Source organism: Balaenoptera musculus, chromosome 5 (genome assembly GCF_009873245.2).
Source record: "Balaenoptera musculus isolate JJ_BM4_2016_0621 chromosome 5, mBalMus1.pri.v3, whole genome shotgun sequence".
Lineage (NCBI taxonomy): Eukaryota > Metazoa > Chordata > Mammalia > Artiodactyla > Balaenopteridae > Balaenoptera > Balaenoptera musculus.
The window spans coordinates 137,481,707-137,508,035 of NC_045789.1; the positions used below are offsets into that span (position 1 = coordinate 137,481,707).

Genomic DNA, 26,329 nt, shown 5'->3' on the forward strand with positions numbered 1-26,329 from the left:
CCCAGGCGTGCTCCCAGGGCGGCCACTGTCACTACCGTCAATCACTCCGAGGTCTGCCCACCTGCATGGCCTCTCAGCGTCGCGGCTCCCCAACATGCCCACCGGGCACTCAACGTGGGACACCTGAACCCCCAGCTTCACCAGCACCCACCCCCCCGGGGGGGGGTCTCACCTGGCCCTCCATTGAACGTACCACTCAAGCCGTCCTTTCCATCTGACCATCTCCCCTGCCCTCACCCAGCTCTCCCAACTCTCTCCTGCACTGCCCCTGCCCGGGTTCTGGTCTCCTGGCTGGTCTCCCGAGTCCAGCCTTGCTCTGCGTCGGCACCAGAGCATGCCTTCCAAAGTGGGGCTCTGGCCCAGGTGCGCCCCAGAAAGCAAGGCTTGGCCACCTGGCCGCAGATCCTCGGCTGGCACACAGCCCCAGGTGTGGGAGCCACCTGCTCTCCCACCACGCCCACCCCACGGCTCCCGTGTGGCTGACTGCCCCCCAAACACTCCGCTCTGAACCTCCAAGACCCACCTCGCAAGCCGCCTTCCTGGGAAGCAGCTAAGCTCACGCTGCAGGGGTCGCTCTGCACCCACCATTCCCAAGGGAGGGCCCCAGCTCATGGCGGCGAGCCCCCCACGAGGGCGGGGGGTACCGCATTCCCTCCTGATACCTTACAGGGGAAACTGAGGCTCAGAGAGGTTAAGCATCTAGCTCGAGGTTACACAGCTGACTCCAGACCCTGAGCTCCCAGCCTCTGGGCGGTGTGCTGACCGCACCATGTACCCCCCTGAACACGTGATGCTACACAATCCTACTGTCCTGTGTACGTACACAAGGGTCAGAGCAGCCAACACGCTGAACTCCAATTATTTAATATTTTTGCAAATAAGCCAACTACAGGAAAGAACTGGGCCTCAGTTATTAAGCAACGTGCAGCTCCTCAACGCTCAGGACCATTTGTTACACCCATCCTCAGCACACACGCACCCTCAGCACATAAATCAGAGGAACCAGACAGAGAAGTGCCCCACCCGGCCCCTCCCTCTCCAAATAAACCTTTTAATCCCTGAAGGAAAAATCTCCTGACCTTGCAGACAGCCCTCGCTCAATACTGGAAAGGTCCTGAGTGTCCAGCCCTACGGAGCCCCAGGGTCATATGTCATTTACGAACTTTTTACCAAAGATGCAGCTGAGACAAAGGCTGGCCCCGAGATGTGGGATTTGATGATCGAATGCCCTGGAGACCAACGGCTGGCCGTGGGCTCCCTTCTCCACGTGGGGAAGATCATCAGTGTTGGACGCCAAGCCCCTGTTGTCAAATGAATTTTGTTTGCGTTCTTTGCTCCAGAAAATGTTTTCACTTTGTTGGAACGAGCAGAAATTAGAGCACCCACAGGAAAAACAGATGACGCTGCCCTGGCGTGCTTCCTGATGCCGGTGCACAAAACAGCTTCTGCGTCCACAGTTCCAGCGAGCGGGGAAGGGACACAGCAGGCATAGCGGACACATCCTGAAGCTGGCACACCACGTGTTTACATTCTGATTTTACAGTGGGGGACAGTATTAGGGAAAAAATTCCGGTGGGGTTGATGTTATTAGAATGATTAGGTCATTCCCGGGGGCTTCCTGGAGCACCATTTGGGGAGTTCTGTAACCATCAGAAAGAGATCTTCAAGTGTGTCCCTGCGTCCTCTTAGCGCTTTAAAAAGGGAGATGAAGGAGGTGAGTTATTGTCAGAAAAGCTGTAACAAAGTGTGGTGAGGGAGACGAAGCAATTACTAGCAGAAACATTTCTGGCTGATGATGGCGATGAAGAAGATGGAGGAGAGACGGCTGGCAAGTCAGCCCAGCCGGGGTCTGACGCCTGCTCCGGCCACTGGCACGCACTGGGGTGGACTGGGCAGCCGTGGTCTCCTCTCCTGGAGACGTGAGCAGTGGTGCAGCCCGGCGGGGTCCCCAGAGACGGCACGCCCAGTGCCCGCAGCTGCCGATGCTGCGGTGTGTCACATGCCCTCCATCCTCCGAGTAAGGGAGGGGGGCGGCTCCTTCACCCGGAGGACCCAGCGACCCACCGCCAGGGGACACAAACACTCCGTAAAGCCAGGTGCCCTCCTGCCACGCCGAAGGCTCTCTGCTAACAGCGTTCCGTGGAACACACAGCATCTAGACAGCGGTTTTTGCGATTAAAATCACAACCGTTAACACGGTGGGGGGCCAGGAGCAGACCCAGCGCCCCTTGCTCTCTGGCAGATGGGCTGCCATCCCGGCTTCTGCCGGGCACAGTGCAACCTGGAGACACGGAGGGAGTGTACTTACCTGAGGAGTTCAAGCAGTCCTCAGGGCTGCAACCCTCGAACCTGTGGCCAAGGATGTTGGGATAGGCTTCCAGAAAGTCCACGGTCTTCAGCGGGCTCTCGATGCGGGCACCGCCTAGGAGCACAGCCAGTGACTCAGGAGAGCCAGGGACCCCCCCCAACCCCAGGGGACGTCTGGCGGAAGGACCCCACCTGGCCCAGCCCATCACTTCAGAAGCTGGTCCATCCCCATTTGATCACACATTTCCTTCCTGCAAACCCAGGGTCCATCCTGACAGAAGAGGTAGCTCAAGGGGGCCTGGGAACCGCACCCTCCCGCCCCCAACTGGGCTGCAGGGGTGCCAGCCTCCTCACCTTGGTCCCGGCGCACCAGCAGGCCAAGCAGGTAGTTGCTGGTCTGCTGCAGCAAGACGTTGTTGTCGCCTTCGTATGTGCAGTTCGGGTCGTTGTCATCTCTGAGGTCTCCCAGACGGTTCACTGCAAGGAGGCCCCAGCGTTCTCGTCACTGGGGGTGCACATGTGAGAAGTGCCCCCCAACCCCCAACTGCCACCTGGGACTCTGAGGTCCCAGGCCCGGCTGGACCGGATGAAGCACTTCCCACCCTGCTCCCAGTGCCGACTCCACCCCCGACCCGCAGTGTGCCCTCTCGATCCAGCTGCTCCCTCTTTAAGGACATATTGGTGACACCCGCAAGGTCCCCAGGAAGGGAAGCGAGTGGCTCCCCATGAAGTCCCAGTGCCGCGCTCGAGAAGCATCCGCTGGCATCAGCATCCCTGTCCCTATCATGAGCCTCTCAGGTCACCTGGCAAAGCGCCCTCCAGTGGGGTCACTGACAGAGCTGACTACCTGAGTGGCGGGAGGGTGCCCTTCTTCCTCTTCCAACTGAAGGAACCCTTCTTTTGACACGAGACATTTCAAATGTCTGAAGACAACTCTCGTTTTTCTCTTGTCTTTCCTACCAGTGAAATAACCCAATTCCTTTGCAGATTTTATAAAGTATGCTTCCCAGATCCTCACCACCTAGGTTTCCATCCTCTGACAGAGAATATTCTCCAAACGTGAGGCTGAGACGGGAGAAAGAGTAGAACCCTAACTGCTCACACTCACTATTGCTATGAACAGCCCAAGAGGGTGTAAGATGTTCTGCAGCAGACGTGAGGCTTGTGGTCACCTATGACACGCTGATCATCTTCCTCTGACTTGCTGCCCATGCCACAGTTACACCACTGAACATGAAGGGCTAAGAGTGCCCTTAGGGAAATGATTTGCAACTGATATTTAAATCTAGATAAACGGCTTTACATTTATCCCTGCTGAGTTGGGCCTCACTGGCTTCAGCCCTGTTTGTATTATGTGATGACACTTCCTTTAGTCATTTTTGTTGTCTGCAGGGCTGCATGATTCAAGTTCCTCCTTCTAAACTATTTATAGTGTCTCTATGAGCTATAACAACAAATAAATACTACAAAGAGCATTGCACAGAGGACAAAACACATGGATGAGTAACTTCTGCAGCCCCACGGTTACCCACACGTCAGTAAACGTGGAGTGTGGAGGAGGGGAGGGGCCCCCCTGCCTGCTGCCCCCGCACGAGGAGTAACTGGGACACATCCCAGTTACTAAAAGCTCCTAAAAGGCTTCCGGAGGAATAAACTGTCAAGAAGGTCTCTGCCAGTTCTGTTGTTGCCTTCTCTGAGTAACCAGACTTTAACCAGTCAGTTACTGAAGATTAGCACATGGGGAGTTAGGCAGGTAAGCTGCAATAATGATGATGACCACAATAATAATGATAATAGTAACAGACCAAAATAACCGGGCACACGCCATATGCCCACACTGTGCTAAACCCTTCACGTGGGTTAGTTCACTTACTCGTTGCAAAAACCCCCGTTGTGCTATCCTATCATTAGTCCCGTTTTATGGAGAAGAAAGCTGAGGAGCGGTGAGGGTGGGCAGCTTGCCCGCGGCTATGAAGCCCGTGACCGGCAGAGCCGGGATCTGGTCCCGGGCTGTCGGTCACCCCTCTCTCCACCATCCACCAGCTGACCGAACAGCTGCCAGTGTCAATAAAAGCCAACTCTCTTTTTCTAAGTTTCAGAATTTTTCTTCGGAACAAAACTTGGTGCCGGTTTACTGCCAAAGTCATTAACTAAAAAGTTCCAATTCAGATGAACAGATAAGCTCCTTTCTGTTCTGGTTTTCGGTCTCCACGCTGCCTCGTGACACCCGGGTTTCGACAGAGGAACATCAGGTGGCAGTGAGCCGAGGGATTGGACTAGAGCAGGGGTTGGCAAACTTGCTCTAGAAAGTTCCAGCCAGTAAATGTTTTAGGCTTTGCTGAGACGGCTCAGCTCGGCGAGTGGAGTGGGAACACGGCCACAGGAAGTGTGTAAACGAATGGGCGTGACCGGGGGCCAATAAATCTTTATTCACAAAAACCTTTACCCACAGAGACAGCCTTTGGCCCGCAGGCTGTCGTTTGCCGACCCCTGGCCGTGAGCCGCATGGTGCGGGCGAGGACAGCAGACCAGCCCACGTGTCCCCAAAACCTACTGGCCAGATAGCCGTGTCCTCCGCACGCCTCCCGGCACTCCTGGATTCCGCGCTGGGCCGTCCACGAGGCCAGGGGCTTGCCGGCCGACGCCAAGGCGTGGATCTCGCGTCCCAGCTCTGCCTTGGGAGAGAGAAGCCAACGAGAACAGGTGAAAAAAAGGCTCCGACCCCAGAGGTCAGGGGTCAGTTCAAGCACAGCCTCAGAGGCTTACGTCCCCTCCAGTCTAATCCGAGGTACCCGACAACTACAAAGGAAAGAAACCCAATTTTAGTTTAAAAAACAGGATTCAACTAAGCACGGATACCCTGCAGCACAGTCACACAACTTCATGACAGTGAAAATGAACGACCACAGCTCTGCCTAGCCGGTAAACACGGGGTGGGGGTGCGGGGGAGCGGGGAGGGCTGGTCGCAGAAGAACATGACGTTATGACTCGGTTTACGCGAAGTTTGCAGCGGAGACTAAGAGGAAACCCAAGGGGTGGGAGGCGGTGCTGAGACACTGCCCCCAGGGGAGAGGGTGGCAGGCGGCCCCAGAGGACTGCACAGACATGGCCACTCGGTCCACACTGCGCGGAGGGCCCAGCCAGCATCCCCAGCCTTAACACGTCTAGTAGATACTCTTTCGCCTCGACTCTATGTTCAATGCGAACAATTACAAGAAAGACACACACGCACACCCGCTAAATAACGTGATGTGTTTTACCAGCATTTTCAACTTCAGAGGAGGGCTACTTTATAACCTGTGCCTGGGTTGAAGCACTGAGTTTCAGAAAGAACAGAGCTCGATGACACTTCAAAACATTTTTAACAGGACAACTCCATTGTCAGCTGGCAAAAGTTTCAATGACTCACGCTTGGGAGAAAAAACACGCGTAACCCTGCACTCCTGATGAAACGGTCTTCAGGGTCACGGTCGTCGCGGTCGGCCTGAGTGCTCAGCAGTGCACACTGCCGGCAACCCCCCGCCACCCCCCCCCCCACCTCTTGACTCCTGGATGTTTACGCTGAATATTCCAAAACGTGCTAATTTGATACAGGCTTTTCAGGGTGTGGTACATAACCCCGATCTGCAGCATTCCTAATCAGGTTTCAGACGCCCTTGGTGTGATTCACATTTCACCGCTGCCCATGAGGCAGCATAAGGGGGGAAGAAAACAACACGTGAACCGTCCACATAGAAATTAGCGGAGGACCCCTTTCTACGAAGGGGCCGATCTCAGTGGATTTGCACGCTCGTTTCTGGAGCAAGGCCTCGCCTGTCAAGTCAAATCCAGTCAGCTGGATTCAGACCTTTGTCGGGTTGTTTACAAAGGGATCAGAACCGTGAAATCGACGGAGGGGCCGGTAATGTGGATTTTGCAAAACCATCATGTTCTCAAGAGGAGAACAGCAGCTGAACTCACAGACAGGAACCAGGAGACGTGTCAGCACATCCTTGAGAATCGGGAATGTGGACACGTGCCTGACACGTTCCCATCGCAGCGAGGGCTCCGAGAGGACACAGCCCAGGGGTCAAGTCGGACGGAGGCTTCATCCCCGCGAATCCGCGCACCGAGGTTGTTTTGAAAGAAAGGCTGAATCTGTGCTGTCCAACCCCAGTGAAATTTAAAGGATGATAAACGCTGCGGAGAAAAGCAGAGACCCTCACCTGCCTGGCGCTCCGGTCTTTCCCCAGAAGGCCTTGCTGAAGCTCCACCAGATCCAGGAAGAGCGATTTGGAAAAGTGGTCCAAGGCATAGGCCGCGGCCAGGTACGGAAGTAAGCGCCATTGCTGAAACAGACAAATCCCTGCCTGGAGACCTCCAAGTGTCCCCAGGGCCCGCCTGCCTTCCGGGGTGGGCGACAGGGCTGGAGCGCCAGGAACCCGCTGCCCACCGTCTCCACTTGTTGCAGAAGGTCCTGCACGTCTCCCGGACCCACCCCCGTGACACCTGCCCCCCGACGCTCTTCCAGTGCAGCCAGGTCTCCCGCACCACCCTGATGACCCCACTCAAGGAGAAACTGTGCTGTGTGCACCGCCCTGCACGGCCCCGTCACCGCTCTCCCATCCACATGACCCCTGAGCCAGAGCAAATGCTGATCTACAAGAGAACTAAGAAAGCCAGGCGGCCGTGCCCGAGCGCGGGGCCCACCCGGCGATGCCTGTGCTTTGGGAGCCTACGGGGAGTGAAGCGACCAACCCCCGAGCCAGACGGGGAAACAGGCTCACGGAGAGCCGAGGGAGGGTGTCTCTTTCACCAGCGCACATCCGCTGTTGCGTGGATGGAGGGAGCAGAGCCTGAAAGGACCTGGGAGACAGGTGCCACCATCGGCAGCACCATGGTCACCTGCCGTTTCCTGGGTGTGGTCACGGTGCCAACTGCTTCTCATGCACTAACGTATTTAATCCTTACAGCCACTCACAGAGACGTATTATCACCAGTCCTAACTTACAAAGGAGAAAACTAGAGCACAGAGAGGTTCAGTGGCTTGCCCAAGGACACACAGCAGGGAGGGGGTGGACCTGGGGTCAGGAGCCCAAGCATGTGGCTCAGGTGGGCTCTCGTGACCGCTGAGCCAGGCATGATGCCCAGGCAGTCGGACGTGCCGTGACCTCACCAAGGCCACGGGGTTAGTGGTGTGGTGGACACTGTGCCAGCCAGGCATGAACCAGGCACTGGGCTTTTCCTTACTTGTTTATTTGGCATTAAAACAGGTTCACGGCCATAGCAAAAGAAGTGTTAAAAGAAACAACTTCGATTCAGTTACAATTTCCTGAAACTTTCGCTCAGATACACCTTTGCTCACGCCTAACTGACCAAGACCTGGGTCCGATTTAGCTGCTGACTCTGGCAGGAGCCACCGGCTCGATCCTCGGGGACCCACCTGGAACCTGGGGACAACCACCAGCCCACCTGGTGTGCAGGGCAGCTGCACGGTGTGCACGGAAGGGCTGGGGGCTGGGGGCACCGGTGGGGGCTCGCTGTGATAAAATGCATGCCCCGCCCCGCCCCGGCGTCCAGGTGAAGCTCAGCCTGGGTTGCACCTTTGCCATTGAGGGCTGCCTCATCTCGGAGGACCTGGGAGGCGAGCATCCCCTCTGCCTAAGGACGTCACCATGAGCAGTGTTGCCCACGCAGCCGCTGGGTCCTGGGGTCACTGCCCAGGGACGGGACGGGAGCGTTGGAGCGCGGCCCGGACGTGCAGGGCCCTGCAGGTGGGCTGAGCGTGCACACCTGCTCCCTCGGCCTCACCAGAGCGCCTCCTGCTGGTCGTACACGCTCGACCACGCGGGGCCCCAGACGCCGCACTCCTTCCCTGGGAGTGTCTGTCACTCCCGCTGTTAACTCCCGAAGAGGGCTGAGCAGCGACCAGTAACCCCGGTGCAGCGACCTAAGAGAGAAGGTATGTCTGCACGCGGAGCAGAAAGGAAGTGAACTCACGCCTGCGCAAGCTGTACCTGCATCGGATACTCCAGCACCGGTGCTTCCTCCTCGTCTGTTGGTCCAAACTGACGCCTGGTGGCTGAGAAACGCAGAGCTATGGACACGGCCAGCTTCAGGTTCACGACGGACATGCCCGCGATGGCGACCCGGCCGGAGGACAGGCTGCCCAGGGACTCGCTGAAGTGCTGCCTGGCGTCCTGCAGGAGGAAAGCAGGTGAGGGCGGACCTGGGACCCGCAAGCTGCCTCGGGGACGGGCACAGACGTGGACGGGCGCTCCTTTATTCACTCAACCCTTCCAGGCCCTGCCCCCGGGGCGCCCCAGACACAGGCCCCTGGGCCCAGGAGGCCAAGCTGCATGGGGGCCGGCGTCCCCATCACGGGAGGCTGTGGGGGGGCACGGAGGATGCCTAGCGACAGGAGGACGGGGCCCCGGGCAGATGCACCACCTGCAGAGACCTGCAAGCTGCCCCCTGGAAGTACAAAGCCCTGCTCCCGATCCCACCAAGGACCGGACAGCGTGCTGAGAGCGAGGCAGGAGCCGAGGGCAGAGGGCACGGCGGGCACCGACATTTCGTTCGTAGAACAGGCTCCGTCCCCCACCCCCTCACCCCCCACCTGGGGTTCCTCCCGGCCCATCAAACCACCATTCTAAGGGGTGTGATGGTCATCTGTTGTCCTCTGTGATCTTTGAAACTGGGTAATTGCCTGTGTGCATCTATTTTTAATGTGTGGTAAATCGCAATGCACTTATCGCTGTTTCCAACAGTGGCTTGTGCTTTAAGGGCCATCGGCGGCGTTTGGGTACATCCACCCGTAAGCCTCACCAAATTATTCGATCACGTGCACCTCCCTTACCCGCTGCTGCTTCTCCTGGGTTCACTTATTTTACTATTCGGGCTTTTCTTCCAAAATTATGTCCACTCTGGTATTTGTATGGCAACACTTCAAGCCTCTGGCCGAGAATATTTATTATGTTCCCACGCACGAATGACAGTCCAGTTGGATTTAGAAGAAGCATGTTTACAGTTGTCTTCCCTCAGTGGTTTGAAATGTCATCTCGCTGACTTCTTGCGTCCGGCGTCGCGTCGGAGAGCTCTGAGACGAAAGAGGGTTTCATTCCGTGGGAGGTGGCTCAGCGCCCTGTCTCCGGAAGACCTCAGCATCTTCTCTACGAGGTTCTGCCATTTCTCCACAGTGAGTGTGGGATGGGAGATCCTGACTCCCCCTGTATGCGCCCCCTCCGTCAAGGTTTTCTTCCTTCTTTACTTTAGAGACATTTATCTTCATCGTTTCTGCAAGACATTGTCTCCGTGGTTCTCTCCATCCCTTCCTGCCGCCTCCTTCACTCTGATTTCCAACCGCTAATTCACTCTCCCGCTGTATGTACCCCATCTGTTGGGTTCTCTCAATGACTTACTTTCGTACTTTTCATTCATTTTTTTATATCGCTGTTTCCATTCTTGAACGGCTTCCTGTGTCTCCTCTAGCTTCTCTCGTCATCTGAAGGTACTTGTCACACTCGTTAAAGCCCTGTTCTCTCGGCTCCAAGCAGCCGACGCTCAATGTCAGGCAGGGGTCTCACACGCACACGTGATCCTGGGACGCGTCATCCCGGCCGTGGGTTCAGGACCGGGAGGGCTCAGCTACCCTGACTTGGCCACGTCTGGAAAGCGCCCGGGGCCGTGCCACTGCATGTCTACACTCAATGAACTTAGGTGTGTGGTCAGCCCCAGACACCAGAGGACACTGTCACCCCCGTTGATGCACAGCCCACCAGGTGACCCTTCACTCTTAAGCCCCTGGTGGGAAACAGAACTGGCGGGGGCAACCTCCCTAACTGAAGTGCCGGGGGGCTGGCAGGGGCGGGGTGGGGGGAGGTCATCGTGCTCGGGGCCCTGGGGTTGTGGCCGACCCAAGCACTCCCGTCCCTGTTGGCGGCACTGGGACCTGATCCTAGGCAGGTCTGCACGGGCCACGGGCTCCTGCGGTGACTATCCCCCTCTGAGCACAGGGGGTGGGTGTCCTGTGGGCCTGGAGGCAGCTGTACCTTAACATGGGTGACGTAGGTGCCCTCGGGGGTGATATCTCCTGAGCGGTTCAGCAGGTCCTGGCGAGGAATCCTGACCTTGTGGAACATGGCAAATCTGTGCGGAGACACAGCGCTTCTGGTTAAACTGGGGTCGGCCCCCGGGGCTTATCTCCTCTCCCTCCTGAAACTCAGTCAAATAAAAGCAAAGGACAGCTCAAAAGGTGACATAATCCCCCCCTAAAAAACCCAAAAAACCCAACAAGACAAAAACGCAGGAGAGAGAAGGCACCAGTAGACAGGACATTTCAACAAATTGTTCTATCCAAAAAAGCAGGCGTAAGCAAAAGGTGGTGTGAGTGATGGGCTCTGCGTGAGATAAAGCGGCCGTCTGCTGGTAATGATGGAGGCCAGCCCCCCCACGCCCCTACCCCTGGCGCTCGGGCCTCAGGGCTGCACGCGGACTCCCACTGCACTGCACGCTGGGAGGAAACGTCCTCGTTCACTGCGGCCAGAACACCCGGGACTGGTCATTCAGCAGAAAAGGCGGGACCGTTTTCGTAAAGATGAGAATCTCCGGTTATCACACTTGAATCCCACACCAGAGTCCACGCACGGAGTGACAAAGTCAGCAATCTGAGGTTTTAAACGTCCCACGTCAAACAGGAGAACCGCACCATCCCATTAGGGCTCCAGAGGCAGGCGAGTCAGCTCCCCTGAGCAGCTGAGAACACGCGTGCACACGCATCCCTGGGGATCACACGTGTGTCAGTAATCGAAGGTATTTTCTGTGGTTGTCAGGAAGGAAAATCTGTCTCACGATAGTGCAGGGAGCAAGGTTATGCGAAGTAACGGGTGGTACAGAAACTGTGCAAAAAAACCCAAACCATCTTAAAATATCAATAGTTCCGACGGTGCCTTATCTGATTTCTAAGCAGTTTCGATGTCACACGGAACATTCTTTTACGGAACCACGGGAAGCGGCTCTGGGAAGAGCAGCGGCGCCCTGCGGAGAAGGGGGGCAGCTCCTCGTGCCACCCCCCAGCTCCTCCTTGGATCCCAGGCTGCGCAGCTCCCCAGGCACCATCCCGAGCCACGGTGCTCCCCCCACCCCGAGCTGTGTCTCGATGGTCTGTACCTCTTCTTGTCCCATTTCCTGCAACAGTCTCCCCCTGGCTCTTTCCAGACCCCACCTCGTGCCCCTGTCCCGCACACAGGAGCAGAGGCCTTTCTAAACTTCAGCTCGGAACGGTCACACCCGGCACGAGAATCTTGGGTCCCTGGGGCCAACAGAATCTAAACCCGTAGGAAAACGTGGTAAGCCCTCCGGCGGGACCCCTGTCAGCTGCTGCAACAGCACCGGCCTCCTGGTAGCCCGCAGCCGCAGCTGGGTCACATCTGCCTGTGACCATCAAGCCGGCCAGGCCCTCTCCTGGCCTCTGGGCCGACGGCCCTCAGAGCGCTGCCACCTCCTCCAAGATGCCCGCCACGATTCCCACCCCTGCCCCGAGGTGAGCACCCAGGGGTCCCACAGCACCATTAGATGGCGGTCCTGGCCACGTTGCCCACTGAGCCACTTGCTTCTCGGTGGCAGTTAGTGACCCTGTTATAAGGGGGCCACGTGCCTGGCACCTAGCAGACACGTAATAAGTGCCGGGGATGAATCAACAGCGGCGAGACATCGTCCTTAGGGCGCTGGTGCACCTCCACAGAACCCCGAGTCCCGGGGCAGCCTTGAGGGGTGACACAGCCAGTGCACCTGGGGAAGAGCTGAGACCCGGGGCTGGGCGCGGGGCGGCTGGAGGGGCCCCTCCCCAATTCCTTCGGAAGCGACTAGGATTTCTGCACACGAGGCCGCCAGGCCCCCACCAGCATCCAGGCCAGGGTCTCCCTCCGGCGTGTGAAACGCAGGCCCGGCCCAAGCATCCGAAGGCACTGCCTGGAGGGAGCCACTCGTCAGGGCCTTTGTGGGGTGGCTCTGACTGGCCCCGGGAGCCTTTGCGGGGTTCAGACACCCACGTCTCAAGAACGCCCGGCCTCAGTGCCGATGTCCCTGGTCTGGTCCAGCTCGTCACTTGAAAGGCAAGGAATGCTCCTCCAAGTCTGATGTTGTCAGCTCAGAGCGCCCTTTTTAAGGAGTGGAAAATCTTCACCCCTCCCTGCCGCACAGGGATGCAACAAGGCTGAATATATTTATAGTTGCGAAAATATTCGCTGGACTTTAACTGAAATCAAAATTTTACACATTCTCTTGAGCACTGCCATGTGGCAAAGGCTGTTTCAGAAACAGTCGATGCTGGCCAGCCTGGTCAGAATCCCCAGTGTCCCCAGAGGGGAGGGGGGCGGGGGCCGCATAGGTTGTATCTGACATGGGGTGTGCGTGACTTGGGGTGTGTGACACGACAGTGTGAGCATACGGCAGGGCTGGGGAGCTTGCGGGCGGCAGGCCCTGCTCCCAGGCCCCGCACCCCCTTCCTCCCGGGCCTCTCGCTCCACGTCCCAGTGACCTCCTTGCTCCTGGGGCCTCTCACTGCTGCCCCAGCCCCACCGGGGCCCCAGCGCCCCGTGGGACGTCCTCCCAGCTGCTCTCGAGATGCTTCCCCGCCTCACCTCTGAGCAAGTGTGAGGAAGCCCTGCAGCCCACCTTGAAGGTGAGGTTCAACAGTTCATCTGAGGGATCTTTACTGGTTTGCTTTCAGAGTTATTTGGCTAAAAGTAATCCGTGCGATTTACGTCTGCCTCTGATTTCCAGACAGTCTTCCCACAGACGCGCGAATTCTTGTGACCTACCTATGAATTGTTAACCACTTTTTCAAAATAAAAGATCTCGGACAAAACTCACTCAATCGCGACACTGCTCCGCACGCAGCAGGCAAGCAGGGAAAGCCGGGGACTCAGACCCGCGCGCCCTCTGCTGGGCGTGCGCCCCGAAGCTGGCGGGGACAGCTGCGTTTCTGGCGGGGCGGGCACTGCCTGCGTCACCGCCCCTGGCCCACATCCCAGCCCCAGCCCAGGGGCCGAGGGACCCCAGGCACCACTGAACCTTCAAAGGCTCAGGGACCGGGTACGGCTGCTTCCACGTCCCGTCCGCCGGCCTCCAAGTGGCCCCGTGGGAACGGCGACTCTGGTTGGGGGGGGGCCGCTCTGAGCCGGCTTCAGGGTGGTCACCATGCTGCCCCCTGGCGGCACCCGGGCTGGCACTGCTGAGTCTCAGAAGAGCTTGGCTCCTCTGACCTGACATGTTTATTTAGGAGGGCCTTTGCGACGTCGGCGTGACTCCCTGGGACCATCGCCATAAGAGACAAATACTCAGGCTCTAAAACGGGACTTGATTTGGGAGAACCAAGTGCAGAGTTTTTCACGGATGTCCCAAAACGGTGTTAAAGGTTCTAACTTGTAAAACCAAATGAACGGGGACTGGAGATCTGTGACCTCGCCCAAGGCCTTCCTTGGACAGCAGTGACCCGGAAGCACTTGTTCACAGCTGGAGGGTCATTTCCCACCGCCAGGCGCCTGGAGATACACCTGCCCGGCCTTACGTGTGAGCACAGACCCTTCCACAGACGGAGTCACCACACACGCATTTTCCGGGTCCCACACTGGGACGCGTGGATCTAATAAAAGGACGGTCGTGGTCACAGAGTCCAGAGCAAGACGGGGCCTTCCACCTCCACCTCCCGCACGGTCCTCCTTGATGCTGGCTCACCTCGGCCAGATCGGGTGCATCTTCTCAAACACACCGAGCCGCGTGGCGGCCTCGCTTTGAGGGCTGCAGAGCTTCCCCTGCCCCAAGGACCACAGGCCACATGGCCCGTCCCTGCCGGGGGGGCCCCATGCACCTGCACAAAGCGGTGATGGAAGGAAACTGACACCCTCCTCCCCCCACCCCGGGCTCCAGCGTTAATTAACAGGCTCTTTTCACAGGCCAGCGAGAGAGGCACTCGAAGCTCTAGACAGGTATAGGTTAGAAGGGCTGTGTGTGTGTGTGTGTGCGTGTGTGTGTGTGTGCGTGTGTGTGTGTGTTTCTGGTTTCACTTTTTAGCGACATCCTTCCGTTTTCTCCTCCAGCTACACAGAGTGAAAATCGATGGTTCTCCCGCCCTGTCTGGTACAGGCTGGGGCCCCACCTGTTCTGAGGGTCCAAGCAGAGGTTTGAGACACTCTCCGTGCCCCCAGCTCCCCTACCTCCGGGGAGGGGCGACAGCTGAAAGGAGGTTTCTCCACGCTTAGGGTGGTGGGAGGCCACCTGGCCCAGCTTCTGTCTCGGAGATGAACTGCCTCCTGATTTACACTCAAGATGACCGGGGTCAGGATAACCAGCTCAAACTACGGCGAGGCGGGCTCCTCTGTTCTCTGCCCCCCGACGAAGCGGCAGGTATGCAAACGTTCCCGAGACGCAGTGTGAGGTACACGACTAAGGAACCCCCAGCTGTGCTTCCCCCCCAGGTAGAAAGCATCTCAGGAGAACAGAGGGCCACAAAGCATCTCAGCCAGGCTTTCCGGGAGACGGCATGTGAGTCCCGCCCGCAGGCGCAGGTGGGGGAGCGCTGACAGGTAGCAAAGGTCAGTAAGATCGTGCCCAGCCCCCAGGCAGGGCTACGTGGGGGCCCAGCTTGCGGACATCATGCCCACCTTACAGACGAGGAGACGGCCAAGAAAGCTGGTCAAGACAACACAAAGAGGCAGAGGTGGACCCAGGATTTGAACCCAAATCTGTCTGATTCCAAACCTCATGCCATGAATGAGCCCAGGAATCCCTCAGGAAGACTCCAAGGCCCTTCCTGACGTGGCTTCCCTGCCCACCCGACCCCTCCAGCTCCCCAAGCCCAGGTCTCATCTCAGACCACTCTGCCCCCGCTACCCAGAACCCGGCTCTCTCCCCAGAAGCAGCGTGGACACCTGTTGGGTGCCTGAGCTCCAGGATGGGGAGCAGGCCCGGGTCACGGGCTGAGGCCCCACGGGAGACAGGTGTCCAGCCTGAGCCTGGCCTGAGAGCTGGAGCGGCCACCTGCCGGGGAGAAGTTTGTTTGCTCTGCACTTGGGGCCACTTATGTCTCCTGAGGTTGGAGTACAAACAGGACCCGGCCCTTTCCAACACGATCTCAGGTGCAGAGGTGAGGCGCATCCCGCAGGAGTCTGGGAGGGTACGGGGACAGCACTGAGGGACCCGGTGGGCTCACAGGTAGGACGTACTGAGCAGGCAGCCTTGAGGAACGACCCCTGGAGGAGTGACCGTCAAGCACAACGTGCGCACTCACCCATTGTCCAGACCGTTCTGTCCAAGCTTCTTTCCGATGTCGCCAACCATCACCCCTGGCATGGGAAGAAGGGTCTTCGGGTCCCGAATCTGCACAAACCACAGATGGCAACTCTTATGACCACACGAAAATCAAGATGAAAATGTTCGAAACCCCCCGTGACCGAGGCACAGGCTCCCTCCGTGTAGCTGCCGTGGGTTAAAGTGTCCTCCAAACATGTGACCTTGATGGGACACAGGGTCCTTGCAGATGTAATTAAGGATCTGGAGGTGAGGTCCCTCTGGGTTACCTGGGTGGGCCCTGAGTCCAATGACCGCTGTCCTCCAAGAGTCAGGGGAGGAGAGGGCATGGAGAGAGCGGGGCCACGTGCAGACGGAAGCAGAGACGGGAGGGAAGTGGCCACAGCCCAGGAACTCTGGGGTCACCAGAAGCTGGAAGAGACAGAGGAAGGACCCTCCCATGGAGCCTCCGGGGGGAGTGTGGACTTTCTGACATCTTGATTTCAGACCTCTGGCCTCCAGACTGTGGAGAGTAAATTTCTGTGGTTTCAGGCCCCCAGTCTGTGGTGCTTTGTTTGGTTATGGTGGCCCCAGGACGCTGACGTAGGAGCTGATTAGTACGTGCTGCCTGGAGAATGCCAGGCATTTCCCAGTCACATTTTAGATGGAGGACTTTCCACTGGCTTTTAATGAAATGACAAAACGGTTGTGCGCATACTTGCTGTGGATTATTTTTGTAAATCTCTGCTCCCGCAAATGAGTTCCCAGTAAATATACTTACTAACACACACACAGACAGCTAGCTGACTGGCCCTCGCTTCGTGCGCCCTAAGCGGACAGTATGGAGTTTCGTTCTCAAAGACTTTCAGTGATTCGTACCAGGCGTGACTGCGCCACCCTCCCCTCCCAGTGTCATTTGCCGACGTCTGCTGATATTTTTGGTTGTCATGAGTGGCGGGTACTACAGGCGTCTAGTGGGTAGAGGCCAGCAATGCTAAGCATCCTACGGTGCATAGGGTGGTCCCGCAGCCTGGAATTTTCTAGCCCCGAATGCCAACGGCACGAAGGCTGACAAAAACATCCGTGTTAAAGAACTGCTGAATTTGCACTATTAGAAATTTAGCTGTTTGTATGAATTACTAGTTTTTCTCTCTTTCAGTGGAACAGTTAGCTAATTTAGTTGAACTTTATAATACTGATAAAACAAAATTGAAGGCTAGCGACAAAGAATAAGGCTCAGTAAAGATTCAGATAAAAACTCTTGAAATCCTTAGGAAACAGAAAAAAACAGTTTTACAAAAAAGAGGGAGAGGAGAAGAGATATAAAAAACAGTTAGTGATTTTCAAGTAATCAAACAGAAAAATACTGCTAATGCCAGTTTTCAGTTCATCTAGAAAGAAATGATAACATAGTCCTTACAAACTTCATGTTAACCTCTCAAATCAAGGAAAGGACGCTCACTAAAGTCAAAACCAGAATTAAGTTAACGGTCTCCTCTTCTCAAAAGTATTTAATTGTATCAATTTACATATAACATTTCCCACAATATTTGGAGACTGTCCACCTGATATGATATAACAAACCTGCAATAAATTATGCCCTCCGGTAGGTACACACTACTACGTATAAAGTAAATAAGCTACAAGGATACATTGTATAGCACAGGGAATATAGCCAATATTTAATAATAACTTTAAATGGAGTATAATCTATAAAAATTTTGAATCACTGTGTTGTACACCTGAAACTAATATAACGTTGTAAATCAAGTATACCTCAATTAAAAAAAAACTTTTTTAATTAAAAAAAAGAAGTATTGGTACCTAAGTAGTGTAAGCCACTACACTGTATTAAACTAATCCTGTTGAATTTTCCAATAAAAAAAATTATACCCCTCCACTTTATCAGCTAATGACCTATGGCACATATCACATTCTAATTAAATAGTTTTGTGATGACTTATGTCAACCTCTCTTTCTGAGTAGACAGTAAACTCCACGAGGACAGGATTCACACCACCCTCGAGCCTGCACTGGATATGCCCTAATTACACACAGAGGATATGCCAGATGGAGGGGCAACAACATCCTACTGAGTGTTTAAAGCACAACGTGTAACAGAATCCAGAACACCATGGCTCTATAGTCTAAGAACCAGAGACACTGAAAGACATTGCATTCAAGTCCAATTTCCATAAGAAGTTCACTTCGGGTACAAATCTATACTCCAGAAACAGTGTGTGGTGGCCTTAGGTATCAAAAAATACACCTGGTCTGCAGGGGTTCATTGCAAATTGAAAAATAAGGACATGAGCACCAAAGGGAAATGGGTCAACTGGACGTCATCAAAATTCAAGCCCTTGTGCACAGAGGACGTTATCGAGAAAGTGAAGATAATTTTAGAACAGGAGGAAATATTTGCACACCATCCATCTGATAAGGCTTAGTATGCAGAATATATAAAGAACCCTTGTGACTCACCAAAAATCACAAACAATCCGATTAAGAAATGAACTGAGAGTCTGAACATACAACTGGACGATGACCAGACCACGTGTGAAAGCAGGGCTCTGACCCTTGGCCCGCAGCCGCCAGCCCCGGGAGCCAGCCTGCTGGGGGTCAGACATGCAGGAGGGCAGACTGCTGTCTCTAGTGACAAGCCAGGAAGCCAAACAGCCACCCCTGGACAATCGGCCAGGACTCAATCAATACCGATGGCCTCCCTAATCGTTGTCCTGCTTCCAACTCAGGACCAACCCCAGAAGGTCCAACCTGCCCCCTGAATAGTCACATGGGATGCCTCCCTCTTCCGGTAGCCCCTCCCCCCAACCAGGCCTCCAGCCCCATCAGGCACCCTGAGCCCCCTTTTCCCTGGGAAGCTCGCCCACTCCTCTGCCTGCCTCTGGGTCTCTGCCAATCACAATGACGAAGGCCGACCCCTCGCTCAGCCAGCTCTGAGCAAACAACCTTTGCTTTCTCAGTCCCTGCTTGGTTCCACAGGGCAAAGGATTTGAATAGACATTTTGACAAAGAAGATAAGCAAATGGCACAGGAAAATATGTTCCACGTCGTTGGTTATTAAGCAAATGCAAATCAAAATCGCAAGCAGATACTGCTTCATACCCACTAGCGTGGTTATGGGGAAGAAAAAGGAAAATAACAAGTGTTGGTGAGGATGTGAAGAAACTGGAGCCCTCGGCATTGCAGGTGGGGATGTAAAATGGTGGAAACTAGTATGGGATTCTACAAAAAGTTTAACACAGAATGACCATACGACCCAGCAATTCCACTCCTAGGTACCTACCCCAAAGAACTGAAGACTGGTGTCCAAACAGACACTGCTCATGAATGTTGACAGGGACATTACTCCCGACAGCCAAAAGGTGAAACCACCCAAGATCCATCAAAGGACGAATGCATACACAAACTGTGGACCACCCACATAATGCGTCATTCAGACTTAACAAGGAAGGGGGTCCTGGGACAGGCTGCGACGTGGATGAACTTCAAAAACTCGTGAAGAGAAAGATGTCAGACACAAAAGGTCACATAGTGCATGATGCGTTTTATATGAAACATCCAGAAGAGGCAGATGCATAGAGACAGAAAGCAGACCACTGGTTGCCAGAGCTGGGGAGGGTGGCAGGGAGGCAGTGCTGAATGAATGTGGGGTTTCTTCTAGAAAGAAACGCTCTGAAACTAGAGAGATACAACATCGTGAATTCCCTAAATGCCACTAAATTGTTCACTTTAAAATGGTTAATTTTGGTAATTCCCTGGTGGTCCAGTGGTTCAGACTCTGTGCTTTCACTGCCGTGGGCCCGGGTTCAATCCCTGGTCGGGGAACTAAGATCCCGCAAGCCACACAGCGTGGCCAAAAAAATAAATAAATTTAATTTAATTTAAAAATAAATAAAATGGTTAATTGCATGTTACATGAATTTCAGCTCAATTAAAAAAAAATGATTATTTTCTTCTCTCATGAGAGCACCGCCCCCATCAGAAAAGCCTATGAGAATAAAAAATGCCAGAATGGGTCTGGGGGCGGGGGAAGCAGGGTGTCATTCAGTATCCAGTCAGCCCAGATAGAAAGGTCCTGGAGAACCTCCCAGAGCTCCAAGTCCAGGGACACTGCAGCCGCCCTTGGCAGCGGGAAACAGGCCGGCCATCCCAGGCACCCCCGATGGCCAAAGCTCCGTTTGTGACCCAGGAAGGGGCTACATGAAAGCCCCCAAGTCAGACTTCACGTCGGAACGCCTGGAGCCCCTGAGACCAGCTGCCAGAGCCTGGGGGGTGGGGACAGGTGTCCCACCATGCCAGTGTGGCCCCCAGGAGGATGGAGATTCTCCCCCAGATGATCCTGGGCTCAGGGTTTCTCAGCGGCAGCACACTGACATTTGGGGCTGATCAGGCTTCTGGCGGGGGGTGGCAGCAGGGCTGTCGTGTGTACTACAAGGTGTTTAAGGCACCCTTGGTCTGTACCCCAGATGCCAGAAGCACCCCATCCCCAGCTGTGATGAAAATGTCTCCAGACTGGCCAGACACCCCCGGGTAAAACCTGCCCCTACCTGCACGACAAAGGGGTGCAGCCCGTGGCACTGGCCCCCTGGCGTGTACAGCTGAGCGAACACCACCGCATGCGTAGCCGTCTTGCCCATATTGCCAACCCAGAACTTGGCGGCTTCAAAATCAGGTGAATGTATGATGATTTCCTGCACGAGGAAAAAAAATTAAAGTTACAGTTGGAGACTGGGGAATACACGGAATTTCTTTCTCTCTTTGACACACTCGATTTTCTCTGTTCAAAATCTTTTGAGGCAAGAGCAAGAACGGGCTGAAGGTTATCTCCTGCATGGCACAGGTGGCCCTGCTTTTAAACAGAGCATATCCTGGGTCTTATGACTTAAAAAAGCACCTTCCTATGGAAAACGATGACCAGTATGTCGAACAATAAACTATACGCAAAATATCTTGGAAGCTGCCAACGCCCGACAGCGTTTACCTTCCCAGCAAGCCTCCCCTGAACACGGCCTTTGGGAGGAGGGACGGGTCCTCTCCTCTGCCTCACGCCTGCCTGACCCCTCATCCGCCTCTGATTCACGACGTTCTGTCCCTCCGCTCGCCCTGTCTCTCCCACCTACAGGCTGGGGGAGATGACGGGGGGATGACGCCCCACGAGCCCAGGAGCACGAGGCAGACAAGCACAGGAATTAAAGAAGGAGCAGACAGGAGGACACAGCCGGGGCCCTGGAGAGGCAGGACACAGCAGGAGAGCAAGAGGAAAGCAGGGCTGGGGGCTGCCCCCGGGGAGGCGCCCACTGGAGAGCCCGGGAAAGACTGAGCCACTCCAAGGAGAGGGCCTCCTGGTCACTGGACGGACAGCGCCTGCGGGCAGAGGAGAGCGTGTCACCTCCCGCATAAATTCCCGAGGCCCCTGGAGGCCAGTTCCAGTTTAGCTTTCCTTGTTCTTGCAGGACTCACGGGGAGAATTTCCTTCTGTAACCGGTGGTGTGTATGATTCTATAAGCTGTACGTGTGCTACTGCACGAGACAGTACACAGGCACCGTCCCCGCACCCTCCACACTCTCCCCTCACCCCCCGCGTCTCCACAGCCCGGGCACACCCAGCTTCTCCACGCCGGTGACCGTCAGCATCTCCCCTCCAGCATAAGAGGCCCACCGGCCTGCTCACCGCTATGAGTCCAGGCCCTCGCCGCAGCTTCTAGCACACAGTAGGTGCTCAACAAATACCCGTTGTCTAGACCAACACAACCCGCGGCCCGTGGGAGGCTCGGGGATCCTAATCTTGACCGATCTGCACTTAAGGACAAACGCCATGAGGAACGGGGTCAGAAACAACTGCCTGTCCGCGTTCCGCCCAGGCCACCAGGCCAAAGAGGCACTGACCTCTCTGTGCCGGAGTTGGAAGCCCCCCTTCCCCCTCCACCGAGAGCCCAGGGGCACAGGAGCCGAGGAAAGAGAAGGCCGAGAGCCAGAAAGACCTGGGTTCAGACAAAGGTACGTCGTGGCTTAAATGACAGGTAAGAACCCAAGAGGCCACGCGGCCTGCTCTCAGCCCCGAGAGCGTGGCAGGCCCCCGGCTCTGCTCCCAGGCGCCACCTGGCAGCCTGTGGGCGCCCGCTGTGACCCCCCTCCACTGCCCCTGCTCCGCCGGGGGCTCCTCGGGTTCATCCTCTTGAGCCCCCAGCCTGCAGCACGGCAGGCAAACAGCCCACACTCGGCCGGCGCTGCCCCGTGAATGACTGGCCGCGTGGTGAGCAGACGCACGGGACATGGCTTCACTCTGCCGAACCACACGACCAACCGGGCGGGTGAAGGCCAAAGGGTCCCATGACACCAGAACCGTGAGAAAGTGGCAGAAGGACGCGGGCCTCTGGGAGACATGGGGGCAAAGGGGCCCGACGCCAGTGATGGGAGAGGGGCCGCAGGATGCGAGCAGCAGAGGTCACAGATCCCCCGCACGCCCCGTCCTCTCCGCCTCCCTCACTGCCGTCCACAGTGCCGACCGCCCCACACACCACGACCCCATCTGTTCACAGGCTCGCCTCCTCTAGAGCACGTGCCCCCTGACAGCAAGGACCGCCGGGATCCCACGGACACGTGCCACGAGAATCCACGAATGCAGGAGGAGTGCCAGGACCGGAGGGGCCGGGCCACTGCCCGAAAGAGCCTGGCCACAGGCAGGGGATGCAGACAGACAGCTAGAGAGGGACAGGGGTCACAGAGAATCTTCTTTACTGTTTGTTCTACAAAGCAGGAGCAGATTGAACGGTTTACAAATCATACACCAAACCTGGTAAACAAAGAAATAAATTTTACCAAGTGATAGCTCGTGCCTTCACCACATTCAAATTCCACCCAAATCCAAACCAGGACAGATTTCCGGGTGGGACTGGGTTTCACCTCTCACAGCCTTTATCTCCTAAGCTCCACTGTTCTGCGTGACAGATCTCAGTGTGCACTCACGTAGAAAGACGGGTTTCTTGGTCTAATTACATGACAACACCACGTTTCATGTGCTCAAAGCCCACAGACAGACGGGCGGGTATCACCTACCTCAGTGGTGGGGTCATAGTGAGCGGTCGTCCGCATGGCCTTGGTATTACTCCCGTGACTCACTTCAGTCAGAGCAAAGCATCCAAAAATCTAATGTGGAAACAGAAAATGATGTAAGGCAAGGGTCCCCTTCGTGGAGGGACCCTGCCAACACCCTTCCCTTACGGCCTAAACCACCCATCAAAGCCCCAAATCTCCATTTCCTATCTAACAACCAGTGACCTTACTGAGCCATCCCGCCGTGCCGGCCGCCGGCCGCAGCTCCCGCCTGTGAGAACAGCAGGTTGGATGAGCGGACGGCGGCCTCGCTAAGTCAGCACGGCGGCAAGAACGGCTCCCGGGCGGCAGGAGAGAACGGGAGGCTTTACCTCGATAACAAAAACCTAAATTCCTATAACGCTGGGAATCTGGCACACCCCAGTGTGGTAAACAACAGCCTTAGCTATTTGGTGAAAAGCCTGAGAACATCATGAAATAAGACGGGCATCCCTACCCTCTGCTGCAAGCTGCCCCTTCCACAAACCTCTAAGGGGAACAGGGAACAGGATATGAGCTCGCGACTTACCACGAACCTCCACTGACCTCCATATTGAAGATCTTTGGAAGATATTTGAAATGCCTTTCAGAACCAGAGTTGTAGATCGCTGATCCAAAGGTCTGAAAATATAACATCATGATGTAAAAGGGTGGAAGCTAATGAGTGCTGCCCCCCTGGGACTTCACACCCACCCTACCACGGTCCCTCAGCACCACAGCGTCCCACAGCGAGGTCACCAGGTTCCCAGAGGTAAGGGTACTGGCGTCCAAGGTCCAGGGTCCCCTGAGACACAGCCTTGAGCTCGTGCAGTGGCGAGACCTGGGTCCTTGTCCCAAGCAGTTTACGTGAGTTACACAGAACTGTGAGGGTCCATGAACAGCAAGGAGATGGGAGTGGGATGAGGGATGAGGGTGCAGGAAGGGCAGAGTGAGCCCACCTTTCCTTCACACAGCATGTGGATGAGGCCTCCTTCTCAAGTTCAGCTCTATCCATGTATTTGAGGCAGAAACACGGGCTTCACCTTTGACCTACTTTCTCTCTCTGTCTCTCTCTCTCTCTGTCTCTCTCTCTCTATCTTTCTTTCTCTCTCTCTCTCCCTCCCTTTCTTTCTTTCTTTATTTTTTGGTATAAAGCAAAAGTCCCAAAGCTCCTGTTCCTATGGGGCTTTAACTTCACAGCACTGCACTTTATCCAAGGACTTAACGCGTAAATATTTGCATAAATGGCTGAAAAAACATCGGCCTTCTCACTAAAAGTCACAAGATCTGCCCACACATTCTCATCTCTGCTTTTGTTTCCTATCTTATTTTCTAGAAATCGCTTTAAATGAACATTTCCCCAATGCACAGATCTCCCGAAACTTTAGAAGCAGGCAAACGCTGACAACCACGAACCCACAAAGGCACCTGTCTCCCTCTCACGGGCCGAGTGTGCCTTAGGTCCACGTGGACAGACAGCCGTCGTGGCCCTGGGGCGCAGGGTGAGAGTGGGGATCTCTCTCCTCTCCTCGGGCCGACTCACCAGCGTGTGCAGGAAGAACTTGGTGGCCAGGGACCAGTCATACATGCCCAGGCACTGGATCAGCGCCAAGACCCTCTGCGGGCTCCCCAGCAAGTCCTCCACGCGGAGGAAGTCGTATTCGAAGACCCGCTTGCAGCGCAGGAAGTTCAGCTCCCGGTACTTCTCCAGCGAGAGACTGCCGGGGGGATGGGCGAAGAGGGGGTCGTTCTCCAGAGCCGAGAAGATGTTTTTCTGGAAACGCAGGGGGCAAGGAATGGCTGATTTGGAGGTAAAGCATGGAAAGTCGCTATGCTCTGGCTTATGTGGATTTCTCCTGGCCACGTCTCATGGCCTCAGACGTGCAGTCTAACCCAGAAATGCAGGGACAGAGGTGAGAGTCCTTCCCAGGGGGGAGCGGAGGGCCCCAGGCTTAGGAAGCTCCACCTGTCTGTGTTCATTCGTTCCCAGCTCCCTATGATTCCCCGAGGACCCGCCCCACCTTTCTGCCGAGGAACCAGCCACCCAGCAGACCCTGCCCGACCGCGAGGGTCCCCCGGCGCCGCCCAGCCCAGCCTCACCTTGAAGCGCAGCATGTCCGGCCCTTCCCAGAACAGCGCCAGTTCCTTCCAGGGGAAGGAGGCGCGGGCGCGGGCCGCATGCAGGGGCCCCCGGGGCAGGTCTGGCAGCAGGGGGTCATCGCTCCCTTCCCCAAGGGGCGCCATCGCTCCCGCCACCTGCACAGACACATGAGCCAAGTCAGCTCGTGTCCTACTCACACCATCACCAACGACGGCATGTGTGCGGCAGGACGTGAAGGACAAACGAGCTCTGACCCTGAAGGGACAGCCAGCGGGGACCACAGAGCTGACAGCCATTCTCCCAGGAGAGAAGGTGAGCGCTCCGCGTTTCTATTCCTGAACCAAGGTGATGAGGAGTTAGCTGGACGGGGGCAAAGGGCAGCCCAGGGCCGGCGCTGTGAAGCACCAAGGTCCAGGGCTCTGTGTGCTACAGCCTGGCCTGAAGACACCTCGCCCCCACCGGGCCATCCAGACCGGCGGCCCAGGAAGCCTCGCCCTGGAGTCGAGCCAGTGCTGGCCAGTGCACTCTGGCCACACCCCCTAGGGTCCCCTTGAGCCCGCCTGGACGGGGGATGTCCGCCCAGAGCCTGGACGGGGGATGTCCGCCCAGAGCCTGGACGGGGGATGCCCGCCCAGAGCCTGGACGGGGGATGCCTGCCCAGAGCCTGGACGGGGGATGTCTGCCCAGAGCCTGGACGGGGGATGTCTGGCTTCTACTAACAGAGCAACCCAGCTCTCTTGACCAAAGGTTCGATCTGGAATTTTCTGAGCAGACTGGCTCCTCTTCCACAGTGCCTGGGCCAATGAAGCCAGGGACGGGAGAGGCTTGTGAACACAGACCTAGAGGGCCACCAGGAGAGCAGAGTCCTGGGCGTGAACCCCCAGCTCAACTCTCTAAGGCCCAAGGGAACCTTTAAATCCTTCTAGTTAAACATTAGAATAGTCTAGGATGTCGGACTCTGAGTACGATGGTCAAGGTCGCTGATACACAATGGGAAAGTGGTCTCTTTACTGGTGAAGCACCTCTGTCTTCTGTGTGTGTGACAGGGGAAAAGATGGGAAGGGGCACATCTGACCACCCACTTGTGTGTCAGGGATGATACCGCGACAGACTGCAGCTTATTTCACCCCCCAAACTGTGAGCCAAGTACTACTGTCCCTCTCAAAAGATGCAAGAACCCCAGCTCAGAGAGGCTTGCTGTCTTTTGGGAGCTCCCACCGCTGAGAAGTGGTAGAGAAGGGACCTGAACCCAGAGTCTGACCCCAAGGCAAGCTCTTCAGGCACCACTTTAAGATGCTAGGAAAAAAGCACAAACTAAACCTAGAGCAAGCAGAAAGGAAGAAGATAAAAGATTAGAGCCAAAATTATGGAATAGAAAAGAGAAAATCAACAAAAACAGTAGTTGGTTCTTTGAAAAGACTGACAAAATTGACAAACTTCTAGCTTGATTGACCCAGTTAAAAAAGAGGGAAAACACAAATTACTAACTTCAGGAACCAAGGAGGGACTATTACTACTGACCTTAAAGAAATAAAAAGGATTCTAAGGGAATCCTATGAACCA

At 55.7% G+C, this 26,329-nt stretch overlaps 1 protein-coding gene across 2 annotated transcripts in view; it reads right to left on the reverse strand.

Moving 5' to 3' along the window:
- ACOX3 (acyl-CoA oxidase 3, pristanoyl) overlaps positions 1–26,329 on the reverse strand; it is a 47,597-nt gene that overhangs the window by 15,743 nt on the left and 5,525 nt on the right. For both annotated transcript variants that reach the window (XM_036853954.1, XM_036853955.1), the window contains exons 2-13: positions 24,766–24,921; positions 24,209–24,439; positions 23,233–23,307; positions 22,651–22,740; positions 20,142–20,285; positions 15,575–15,663; positions 10,338–10,434; positions 8,304–8,486; positions 6,513–6,635; positions 4,862–4,982; positions 2,662–2,784; positions 2,309–2,422 (exon numbers count right to left, since the gene is read on the reverse strand). In XM_036853954.1, the coding sequence (XP_036709849.1) occupies positions 2,309–2,422; positions 2,662–2,784; positions 4,862–4,982; positions 6,513–6,635; positions 8,304–8,486; positions 10,338–10,434; positions 15,575–15,663; positions 20,142–20,285; positions 22,651–22,740; positions 23,233–23,307; positions 24,209–24,439; positions 24,766–24,909 (1,534 nt within the window). In that variant the 5' untranslated portion in view covers positions 24,910–24,921. The remainder of the gene's footprint in view (positions 1–2,308; positions 2,423–2,661; positions 2,785–4,861; positions 4,983–6,512; positions 6,636–8,303; positions 8,487–10,337; positions 10,435–15,574; positions 15,664–20,141; positions 20,286–22,650; positions 22,741–23,232; positions 23,308–24,208; positions 24,440–24,765; positions 24,922–26,329) is intronic.